Genomic DNA, 12,629 nt, shown 5'->3' with positions numbered 1-12,629 from the left:
GATGAAATTGAAGAATCCTTCCAACTTCTTCAATCTGAAATTGATCAAACATGCAATCACGATGCATTGATAATTACTGGTGATTGGAATGCAAAGGTTGGAAACAAAGAAGCAGGATGAGGAGTTGAAAAATATGGCTTTGGTTTCAGAAATGATGCTGGAGACTGCATGACAGAATTTTGCAAGACCAATGAAAAGATCATTGCAAATACATTTTTTAAAACAACATAAAGATTACTATTCACATGGACCTCAGCAGATAGAATACACAGAAATCAAACTGACTACATCCATGGGAAGACAGTGGAAAAGCTCCTATCTTCACCCAACACCAGGCCAGGAGCCAACTGTGGAATAGACCGTCAATTGCTCATCTGCATGTTCAGGCTGACATTGAAGAAAATTAAAGCAAATCCATGATAGCCAAACTATGATCTTGACTGAACGTATTTCACCTGAATTTAGAGATCATCCCAAGAACAGATTTGATGCATTAAACACTAATGACCCCAAACCAGAAGAGTTGTGTGATGACATCAAGAACATCATACAGGAAGAAAGCAAAACGTAATTAAGACAACAAGAAAGAAGGAAAAGACTAAAATGGATGTCAGATCAGAAGACACTCTGAAACTTGCTCTCCATCATAGAGAGGCTAAAGCAAAAGGACGAAATGAGGTAAGAAAAGCTGAACAGAAATTTTCAAAGGGCAGTCGAGATGCCAAAGTCAAGTATTAGCATCTTGGAGTGAGAAAACCAAAAGGGAAGGTAACATGCTCAGCAGTTATCAAGCTAAAAGAACTGAAGAAAATATTTAATCCTTGACTTATAATATTGGAGGACTGGGTCTACACAGACCCAGAGGCAGTTGTTTGAACAGAACAAGGGAACACTGAATGGTTTGAAATTAGGAATGGTGTGCGCCAGGGCTGTAGTCTTTCACCATATGCTGAGCAAGTAATTTGAGAAGCTGCATTATATGAAGAAAAATGTAGCATCAAGATAGGAGGAAGACTCATTAACAACCTGTGAAATGCAAATAATACAACCTTGCTTGCCGAAAGTGAAGAGGATTTAAAAAACTTACTGATGAAGATCAAAGACCACAGCCTTCAGTATGGATTGCCTCTCAATGTAAAGAAAACAAAAATCCTCACCACTGGACCACTTAATAACATCAAGATAAATGGAGATAACTTGAAGTTGTCAAAGACTTCATTTTGCTTAGAGCAACCATCAACACTCATGGAAGCAGCAGTCACCAAATCAAACACTGTAATGCATTGGGCAAATCTGCTGCAAAAGACCTATTCAAATAAAGTGTTCAAGAGCAAAGATGTCAGTTTGAGGACTAAGGTGTGCCTGACCAAGTCATGGTATTTTCAATAACCTCATATGCATGTGAAAGTTATACAGTAAATAAGGAAGATCACAGATGAATTGATGCCTTTGAGCTATGATGTTAGAGGAGAATATTAAAAGTACCATGGACTGCCAAAAGAACAAACAGATCTGTGTTGGAAGACGTATAGTCAGAATGCTCCCTGGAAACCAGGATGGCCAGACTTCATCTCTGATACTTCAGACATGATTGTCAGGAGGGACTAGTCCCTGGAGAAGGAGATCATGTTTGGTTAAATGGAGGGTCAGAGAAAAAGAAGAAGACCCCCCAATGAGATGGATTGGCACAGTGGCAGTAACAATGGACACAAATGTATCAAATATTATGAGGTTGGCACAGGACTGAGCAGTTTTTCATTCTGTTGTGCAAAGGGCCACTATGAGTCGGTACCGACTTGATGGCATCTAACAATAATGGGCAAAATATTGAATGTTGTGTAAAGCATCAAAGGAAGACAAAAGGAATACAGTTACTGTAGCAAAAAGAAATGGGCAGTGTTCAACCATTTCAAGAGGTAGTCTATGATCAAGAGCCATGCTACTTAAGGAAGAAGTCCAAGGTGCACTGAAGGCACTGACAAAGAGCAAAGCTCTGGGAATTGATGGAATACAAATTGATATGTTTGAACAACCTGATGCAGTACTGAAGGCACTCAGTCATCTATGCCATGAAATTTGGAAGACAGCTACCTGGCCAATTAATTGGAAGAGAGCCGTATTTGTGTCCATTCCAAAGAAAGGTGACCTAATGGGATGCAGAAATCATCAGATAATGTTATTCATATCACAAGCAAGTAAAAGTTTAGTAATGATGATACAAAAACAGCTGCAACGGTACACTGACACAGATCTGCCAAAGATTCAGGACGGGTTCAAATGAGGACAATGGAATGAGGGATAGCATTGCTGATGTCACATGGATCTTAGCTGACAGCAGAGAATACCAGAAAGATGTTTACCTGTGCTATAGTGATTACACAAAGGCTTTCGACTGTGTGGATCATGACAAGCTATGGACAAACAAAGTGAAGAACGGTATTCCATAACACTTAATTGTGTTCATGAGGAACATGTATATAGACCATGAGGCAGTTGTTTGAATAGAACAAGGGCACACTGAATGATCTGGAATTGGAACAGCTGTGTGTCTGGTTGTATACTCTCACCATATTTGTTCATTGTGTATGCTGAGCAAATTATCTGAGAAGCTGGATAATATGAGGAAGAACATGCCATTGGGACTGGAAGAAAACTCATTAACAACCTGCAATATAAAGATGATACAACCTTGCGTGCTGGGAGGGAAGAGGACTTCCTTGCTGATGAAGATCAAAGATCACAGTGTTTAGAATGGGTTGCACTTCAATGTAGAGAAAACAAAACTCCTCACCACTGGACCGATAATTATTTCATGACAAATGGATAGAAGATTTAAGTTTTTAAAGATTTCATTTTGCTCAGATCATCCATCAACACTACAGAAGCAGCAGTCAAGAAATCAAACAACATATTACATTAGGCAAATCTGCTGCACAAGACCACTTTAAAGTTTTCAAGAGCAAAGATGTCAGTTTCAGGAGTAAGACGTGCCTGACCCAAGCCATGGGATTCTCAATCACCTCATATGCATGCAAAAGTTGGACAGTGAATAAGGAAGACGGTAGAGAATTGATGTATTTGAGTTATGGTGTTGGAGGAGAATATAAAAAGTACCATGGACTGCCAGAAGAACAAATAAATCTGCAATGGAGGAAGTACAGCCAGAATGCGCCTTAGAAGTCAGGATGTCAAGACTTTGTCTCTTATACTTTGGACAGATCATTAGGAGAGACCAGTCCCTGGAGAAGGACATGACAGTTGGTAAAGTGGAGGATCAGCAAAAAAGAGGATGACCCCCAATGTGATGGATTGACCCGGTGGCAACAGCATTGGGCTCATGCAGAACAACAACTGTGAGGATGGCAAAGGTTCAGGCAGTGTTTCATTCTGTTGTGGTCGCTATGAGTAAGATTCCACTGGATGGCATCTGCTAATAACAGTGAGGGCAAATGAACACAACAAGCAGGGTGAACAGGAATGGTCTCCAAAGAACACAAGATGCTAGTAGAATTTTGAAAACTTTTAGTTATTTTTCTTCATATTTTATACTTTTTTTTATGATAACATGTGTTTTATGGTTCAGAACTTTGAAAAAAAAAAACCCAAAAATCTCAAGATATTTGAAAGAAAACTCATCAAAATATTTTAAAGAGATTTTTTTTTAAGTTTAAATTATGGATATTTTTATGCACAAAGAAGAAAAGTTTCAAGACTAGCTGGAGAGCTCTCTGTAAGTGTAGACAGGATTATGCAAAAAGCAGTGACCATCTGTTTTCTCTGTCTAATAATGAATGAAATGAAAGGAAATGGACCCAATTGTAGTAGGAGAGGATTACAGTAATGGTTATTAAAATATAAATAATCTACTAAAGGTCATTAGAGAATGTCTTTCCCTAAAAATCTTTTATAATAGACTAGTTGTCTACTTTTGTAAGTATAAAACAACAAAATAAAACAAAACAAAAAACCCAGAAACAAAACTCATTGCTGTCAAGTTAAATGCTATTCATAGTAATCCCATAGGACAGAACAGAACTGCACATAAGGTTTCCAAGGCTACAAATCTCTACAAAAGGAGACTGTTAACATCTTTCTTTTGTACAGTGACCGGTGGGTTCAAGCCCCAGATCTTTAGCCATCACACCAACTGGGATCCTTTAAGTATAATAGAGGATCAGACTCACACATTTGTGGAGTGTACAAAGTACTCGGTCATGCTCTGCTTCTTACCCTGTGTCTAGCCAGGAGCACAATCATGAAAAGATGCAGCGGGGCTCTGAACCGGTTCTTCCTGGTTCAGTCATGGCTGAGGGAGCAACACTGGAATGGACCCAGATTTGAAAATGTGGGGCAGGTAGGGGCTGGTTGCATGCTTTGAATGTGTGTCACTCTCTACAGTCCTTTGACCCATAATTTTTCCCATTCTAGTTATCACTCCAGCACGTCCACATTTTGCAAATTTAGGTCTAGGCTGATTTTGCTGCATCAGCCATGACAGAAACAGTTCAAACCAATTTGAAGCATTGATTCAAGCTGTTCTCATAAACTGAATGAAGTGAGAGAGGGGATTCCTGCTTAAATGAGAGCCCACCAATCAGCATTCACTTCAGGTTTGTTGTGTATAGCCTCGTTGTCTCTAGTACATCATTTCAGGCCAGGGCCAAGTGCCGTCTTAAAGGTGAGTTAGCTGGCATGTGTAAATATGTGGGAAAGTAGAAAGGCATGAATGGACCTGGCTTACTGAGGTTACAGGTGTGTTTACAGAAACAATGAAAAGGTTTGCCCTACAAAGCAGTAACTAGAATAATGAACAGTTAGTCACAGGAAATAATGGAATTCCTAACTGGTGCATGAAGTACAAAAGCTGCCAAACACACAGATACAGGGACCCAAAGCCCATGACTATCTTGCCTCAGATAAGAACTGGGCACTTAGTTTTACCAGCCCATGACATGACAGGCAATAGGCAAGCAGTTTTGCCTGTACCAGGTACTGGCAGAGATACTAATAGGAAACAAGCACACTTAATAAGCTCTCTAGTTTCCCTGATCCCCCGAAAATCATCCTATGACTATTCTGAATACTGGAAGGAATCCTCACCAGATAGCAGACTGCACTATCTGTTTCAAGGAACAGAATTTCAGCCAACAACCAGCTGCACATTAGGAGTATCCCAAACCCAAACCCACTGCCACTGAGTCAATCCAGATGCCAAACCTTGCATAGGGGTTCCAAAGCTCTAAATCTCTACAGGAGCAGAAAGTCTCATCACTCTTGTATGGAGCGGCTGTTGGGTTTGAACTGCTGACCTTGCAGTTCCTATAGCACCATGGAAACACGTAGAACACCTGGTCTCAGGATCTTCAATGAGACATTGATAAAACTTAGCCTCAAGGAGTAGCGATTTAACAAAGGGGCATTTCATAAATGATATGCTGTGGCAGGGAATGAATCTTTCAGATGCATTTCCAGGACCTAGCAAGACTTTCTGCTAAACCATCTAATAAGCATTCACATCTGCAATGCAAATTCCGTAATGGAGTCCTATCTAGGTCCCACAACCCTCACATGAGGCTCTTGTCCCATACACCCGGTAGCAGCAGAATGTGTTCTAACCCTCTCCCCGCTGCCTAAAATCACTGCACAGTTGCTGATGCAATTGCTGGCATGCGTCAGGTGTGCTGGTGCAGTAAATTGGCTGAGACCCAGCTATTAGTGGGCAGTGATCAGCTTAGAAAAGGATGCTAAAGGGACCTCTTCAGAAAGGACTTCGAAAGGTTTGTGGGACAAGTCCACTGCCTTTTAATTCAGACTTTTCCATCAACTGTTCGAAGCCATATATAGCATATATATAGCAAGGTTTCCTGAAGATGTCTTAGTCACACTTTATATAAGACTGAAAGAATGATGATTGTTACCAGCAGTCAATATTCTTGTTGTTGTTGCTATTATTTTGGAGTCATTTAGGGGCACTAAAGGAGATATTGAGAGGTGCTAAGGAACCGTTTAGAAACAGCAGTCTCTGATTTTGTGACTGTTTGGCATGAGGAGTGCAATCTGTAGTCTTGGACACAATTTCTTTCTGTGCAGAACTAACCAGTCCACATAATCATCAAATAAACAACTCTACCCTCACTGCACTGCATCCCAGCCACCCCAGATGGTAGCTTAATAGCCTGAAAGAATTAATAGTGCACCTCTAAGCACATTATTCACCCAGAGAATAGTTCAGGCAATGGAAAGAATCTGGCCCATTATACCCCACACAATTGCTAAATAATATGCAATCACAGAAATGAAGCATGGCATATGGTAATCTCTTTACTATACTCAGATTCATTGTAATGAAACTGCTGCTAGAAACCTTTGCAGAAATGTGAAAGGCCTACCTTTCTTTTCTGGGAGGAACATTACAATAAGACATGCCAGTCCTCCTAGGCACAGAAATGCTGCTAATGTCCTCTTCCGACCAAACCTAAGTAATCAAAAGAAATGATACATCTCTATCAGGAATCTTATAAACTCAGCTGCTTCTTCCTCCTGGCTTTCCTTTTATACCGTTTCCTGGTTTATTACATATGCTTACCTATTTATTTTTAAGTGGTTGGAAAATGTGACTGGCCAAGACAATGATAAGGCTATAAAATAAATAACCAGCCAAAGACAAAGGAAAACTGGCTTGATGGCAGGAGTAAATGATATGTGAGGAATAGAACATCAAGTATTGCTTCCTCTGTCCTTGACTGTTCAGTATGTTCCAGGCACTGTTTGAAATGCTTTCCATCTATTATCTTAGTTAATCTATTAGCTAATCTCTAAGGCACATATGGAGTCCTGGTCTGGCACTGTAGGATCAGCATTAGACTGCTAACCACAAAATCAGCAGTTCAAACCTACCAGTTGCTCCTCAAAAACTCTATATGGGGGGCACTGTAAGTCAGAACCGACTCGACAGTACTTAACAACAAGAAGGCACATATTGTTGAATTTTCCATTTTATAGAAAATGAAACGGAAGCACGGAGAGTGGAGTTTTCTATTTCATTACATTTTCTTTTTACCCCAAGCTTAAGCAGGTAAAAGTTTAAAACACTCTTAAAAGTACAAGCAGGAAGAAAAAAAAAAAAGCTTGTTAATAGGCCAGAACTAAGTGCATTTGTTGTGCACTTTATTGAGGGAAATATTTTCAAGTAAGTGATTTAGACTGGAAGAAAGACGCCAGCATTCATAAGCTGAGGGTCTGCTAGAAACTTCAGTAGTTTAATTTTTATAACCATTGTGCCAGGTATAAGTTAAAATCCTTCGTTCATGGATGAGTCATTGAGACTTCATCAAAGTCATACAGCTAGCACGTGGGTAAGACCAGATTATGAATTCAGGTCTCTGATTCCAAAGCTGATGTTCCTTCTCTCTGCTACAGGTTTTAATCCTGACTCTGACGGTAATTACTGTAAGACAGTGAAAGTGTCAAGTCTCCTTTGCCACCACATCATTTTGCCTACTTTGGCAATCATTATCAAATGCCATTCAAGTGTCAGGAGCCATGCTTACCAGGCACCAGAGATGCAAAGATATACAGGGTACCACAATCATGGCATCCTTGTAACATGCAAAGTGACTGTCAGAAGCAGGCAGCACAGAGAAGGGGCATTTGGTACAACTTGGGATGTTGGGGAAAGTTTTCTTAACATGATGTCTGAGCCAGTTCTTGGGACATGATGAGACTACGCTGCAGTCACTAATAGAAGGATCTGCAGAGAAAACTGGGAATTCTACCTGATTGAAAAGTCTTCAATGGAACACAACACAATGCAGACCTTCAAAATGCTCTAAATTAAATATTCATGACAATACAAGTACAGTGCTAAATAATGCCTATTTGGAGTTAAAACGATGATTTCTGGAAAATGAGAAATAGTATAACCCAACAGATACCTCACTCACACAGGATGGGATATTTAGTTGCCCTGAGGAGTAATCTGAACAAGGAAAAGTGCTCTATGACTTTTTAAAAGCAGTATAAAACCATGCCCACTGACCACGAGTAGCAACAGAATGGTATGTTCTCTTCCTCAACAAAATAAAGTCACTCTTGGGAGAAACGAAAAGTTATTTTAATTCCTCAGTCTTTTGTCCTCCTCTAAGAACTTCTAAATATTACTAAGTTGATGGTTTTAGTTAACATGTTGTTGTTGTTATTAAGTGCCGTTGAGTCGATTCCGACCTATAGCGACCCTGTACAGGGTTTCCAAGGAGCGACTGGTGAATCTGAACCACCGACCTTGTGGTTCATACCAACTTTGCAGCCCAGCACATTAACCACTGTGTTACACTAGGGCTCCTTAGTTAACACAGAACTAATAATTTCATCTGTTGGGACTCAAAAAACTGTAGATAGTCATGCCTGGCAATACTGGATTAAAGTTCTATCTAAAAAACTAGTAATTAGGAAACCAAAGAAATAGTGAACTCAAAAGTGAATTCTAACTGCATCTGGCCTTAAGGGAACTCTTAATCACCAAGAAGCACCTAGTACCAAAACATCAAAACTCCAAACTCACAGTCATGGAGTTCATTAACTCAAAGCAGCCCTATCTAAGGTTTCCGAGACAGTACATCTTTAAGGGAAGACAGTTTCATCCTTCTCCCGCAAAACTGCTGGTGGGTTTGAACCGTCACTTTGCAGTTAGCAGCCCAGTGCCTAATGTACATACTGAGTTAGTGAGAGAGAGAAAAAGTGAGCGAGGATACTATCTGGAATACTTCATTGTCATCTATACTCACCACTTTTGGTTAATCAAGTAGATGCAGATAGGGTAAGATGGAATCTCTATGAGACCAGACAGAGCCAGGTTGGCATAAATATTTCCACCTAGATCACCTGCACTCAGAGTTAAGCCATAATACACCAAGCTGCACACAAACCTGCAATTGAAGACAAAGGACAAGAAGGACAACTGAAAACACACTTAAGAGTTTTATCAGAGAAGACACAAATACAATTTGATCTGCTTCAAGCAGTAAGCTAGACTCTCCCATTAACCTTTCTATTCCAATCTAAAGGAGAGCTGGTAGCGTAGTGGTTACGAATTGGGTTGCTAATCTCCAGGTCAGCAGTTCAAAACTACCAGCTGTTCTGTGGGAGAAAGATGAGGCTTTCTGCTTCTGTAAAAATTTACAGCCTCAGAAACTCTATGCAGGGTCATTATGAGTCAGAACCAACTCCACGGCACATACCCACCATCATTACCATCACAATCTAAATTCCTGTACACTGTTGTTGTTGTTGTTGAGTGTCAATGAGTGGTTTATGACTCATAGCAACCCTGTATAGGGTTTCCGAGGAGCAGCTGGTAGGTTTGAACCACCAACCCTGTGATTAGAAGTCCAGTGCTTACCCTACAGTGCCATACCAGGACTCCTCCTAGATACTTGTTAAATGCTCTCGAGTTAGTTCCAACTCATACCACCTGAGGAGTGGCTGGTGAGTTTGAACCACTGACCTTGAGGTTCAAACTGACCTTGTGACCCAGTGTATTGCCCTGCTGTGCCACACCAGGAGAAAAAAGAAATAAATAAAAGGAGGCTTTGAAAATGCTTTGTACAATGGTCTACATGCTATATAAAGCAAATGGTGAGCCAGCCCCTGAAAGAGTTTATGTGTGAATGTTTCAGTAAAGCATTTCTGCATTTAATAGAAGGCAATGACCCTCTTCTTACTTTACTTAACTCAACAATTTACAGAGCACTTACCTTAGGCAGTTGTTGTGATATTATCAAAATGATTCTAGAAAAATGCTCCCACATGGTGAAGTCAACAGAGGAGAGTGGTGATAAGTAGTGTGAAAAGGGAATGGGCCATCAGTGAATCTCCTGCTGGCCAGGAATGGCTGGCACTCCAACCCACAGATGATCTAGTCAATTCCAGGCTGCATATGCAACCCCATGAGGCCTTCAGCAGGTAGGTGCATGAGTTGTACACAGCCAGAATAGGAAAGAAATGACAAAGCTCATGGCAAAGGCAGGATCTCACAGGCTCACCCCAAAGAGGCTTCCCTGAGAAGACCTGTCTAGGAGGTGCAAATGAGATCCCTAGCAGCTAAGTAAGAAAGAGCCGTTCACGGAGCGGCTCCTGTGAGGCCAGCTTTCAGACAGACACTGGCCCTGGCACTGAAGAAGGTAGTCACAGAATCTCTCTTCTGGAGTTCCAAGAACTGAGCTACTGTAGAGCTAATTCAATCAAAGTGCTAACCAGCAGCTCCAAATTGGGGCAAGAATGGACAAAGTCTGTGTTCAGGACAACGTAGGAGCTGAGTTACCAGCTGGTAAGAGAGAACCAAATGAACACTGGGCAAGGAGGTCCTGCTGGCTCCCAGGCCAGCCTTTACCCTGGAACTCTCCTTGATGGCAGCCATCACTGAGATCCATAATTAAAACTATTAAGATCCTAGACGTCCTCTTTCTGTGCCCCAAACAAAATGCAAAATCCTTGCATAATATTTAACAGCACAGTTAGGGCATCACAGGACGATTTCAGATGGCACTCTTGTGGAAAATAACGAAAGGAACAGATGTTAAACACAGAGGTGTAATTTTATTCCTCAGTTAAGGTTCTCTTCAATGACAGAGCCACAGGAAAGATTTTAGAATTTTATAATGTCTTCAAAAAGAACAGCATCAGGTTGAATGACGCTATCTCCATGATTACTCTGAGCCCACGCGGAAGAACTTATTTGCAAAGAGCTCTTTTATCCTTTGGCTGTGTGAGATATAAAATTAGCAGGAGCGATCTCCATAGCTCTAAATCTAGTTGTTTTTGTTGCTATTTTTCTTAATTCCCTGACAGCCAGAACTTAAAAGCTTTTATGCCTGAAAAAATACATATATACTAAAAACGAAAAAGATAAAATAATCTTCAACAAATAGGTCTTACTGCACAACGGCAAGTTTGACTGCGTGTCTGTATGATGGTAAATGTGCAGTTTTATGGAGCCCTAAGTATCTGAACAAAAGAAGGCCTGGTGGCACTATAGGATAAACAGTGGACTGCTAAGCTGAAGGTTGGTATTTCAAATCCACCAGTTGTTCCAAAGGAGAAAGATGAGATTATCTGTTTCTGTAAGATTCATAGTCTCAGAAACCCTCTGGTGGCTGTTGTTTGTGTCATGGAGTCGGTTCCAACCCATGAAGTCCCCATACGGGGTTTCCAAGGCTGTAAATCTTTATGAAAGAGTGTCTGGTAGATTTGAACTGCTGACCTTGCTGTTACCAGACCAGCTTGTAATCCACTAAACTACCAGGTTTCTTTCAGAAACCCAATGCAGGGTCACTATGAGTTGGAATAAAAGTGATGTCACTGAGCTTGAGTGAAGTATCGTAACATACTATTTGTATTTGCTTTTGACTAGATAAAACCTCAAATTAATAGCTCCTATGTGGCGATGTGGAGTCCTGGTGTGGCGCTGTGGGTTAACGCGCCAGACTGCAAAGCCGTTTGAACTGCAAGGTTGGTGGCTCAAGCTTATTAGTCGCTCCTTGGAAACCCTTCATAGGGTCACTATGGGTCGGATCCGACTTGACAGCACTTAATAACAACGTGGCAACGTAGGATAAGCATAGGACCGCTAACAACAAGGTCAGTGGTTCAAACCACCAGTCGCAACTTGCAAATACAGTTTTTATGAGTCAGAACTGACTTGATGGCACTTAACAACAACAACAGCAACAATGCTGTGTTACCAAGGAGCTCTGGTGCTGTAGGATAGGTGCTAGACAGCTAACTGCAAGGTCAGTAGTTCAAACCCACCACTAGCTGCTTGCAGGAGAGAAGTGTGGCTTTCTAGTCCCATAACCACCATTTGTCAGTCAGTTTGCCATACTGTGGTGGCTTGTGAGTTGCTGTGATTCTGGAAGCTATGCCACTGGTATTTTAAATACCAGCAGGGTCACCCATGATGGACAGGTTTCAGATGAGCTTCCAGACAAAGATACACTAGGAAGAAGGAGTGACAAACTACTTCCCAATATTTAGTCACTGAAAACCTTATGAATAGCAGAGAAACACTGTCACATATAGTGCTAGAAAACGAGAGCCTCAGGTTGGAAGGCACTCAAAATGCGACTGGGGAAGAGCTGCCTCCTCAAAGTAGAGTTGAATGTCATTGTGCAAATGGAGTAAAGCCTGTGAAAGAAAGGCCCACAGGACCTTCATTTGCTGATGGGGCACAACTCAAAATGAAGAGAAACAACGGTAAACATCCACTGAAAATTGGAACATGGAATGTACAAAGTATGAATCTGGGAAAATTGGAAGTTCTCAAAAATGAAATGGAATATATAAACATCAACATCTTAGACATTAGTGAGCTGAAATGGACTGGCATTGGCCACTTTGAATCTGACAACCACATGGTTTACTATGCTGGGAATAACAAATTGAAGAGGAATAGTGTTGCATTCATTGTAAAAAAAAGAACATATCCAGATCAGTCATGAGGTACAACGCTGTCTGTGACAGGATAATATCCATGCATCTACAGGGAAGATCAGTTAATACCACTATTATTCAAATTTATGCACCAACCACTAAAGCCAGTGAGGATGAAATAGAAGAATTCTACCAACTTCTTC

General features: G+C 40.9%; 1 protein-coding gene across 1 annotated transcript in view; it reads right to left on the bottom strand.

Annotated features, from left to right (window-relative positions):
* SLC22A15 (solute carrier family 22, member 15) overlaps positions 1-12,629 on the bottom strand; it is a 114,192-nt gene that overhangs the window by 19,510 nt on the left and 82,053 nt on the right. The window contains exons 7-8 of the mRNA XM_006874798.1: positions 8,784-8,924; positions 6,390-6,475 (exon numbers count right to left, since the gene is read on the bottom strand). Of these exons, the coding sequence (XP_006874860.1) occupies positions 6,390-6,475; positions 8,784-8,924 (227 nt within the window). The remainder of the gene's footprint in view (positions 1-6,389; positions 6,476-8,783; positions 8,925-12,629) is intronic.

Source organism: Chrysochloris asiatica, unplaced genomic scaffold (assembly GCF_000296735.1).
Source record: "Chrysochloris asiatica unplaced genomic scaffold, ChrAsi1.0 scaffold00302, whole genome shotgun sequence".
NCBI lineage: Eukaryota > Metazoa > Chordata > Mammalia > Afrosoricida > Chrysochloridae > Chrysochloris > Chrysochloris asiatica.
This window is presented reverse-complemented; position numbering and strand designations above follow the sequence as displayed.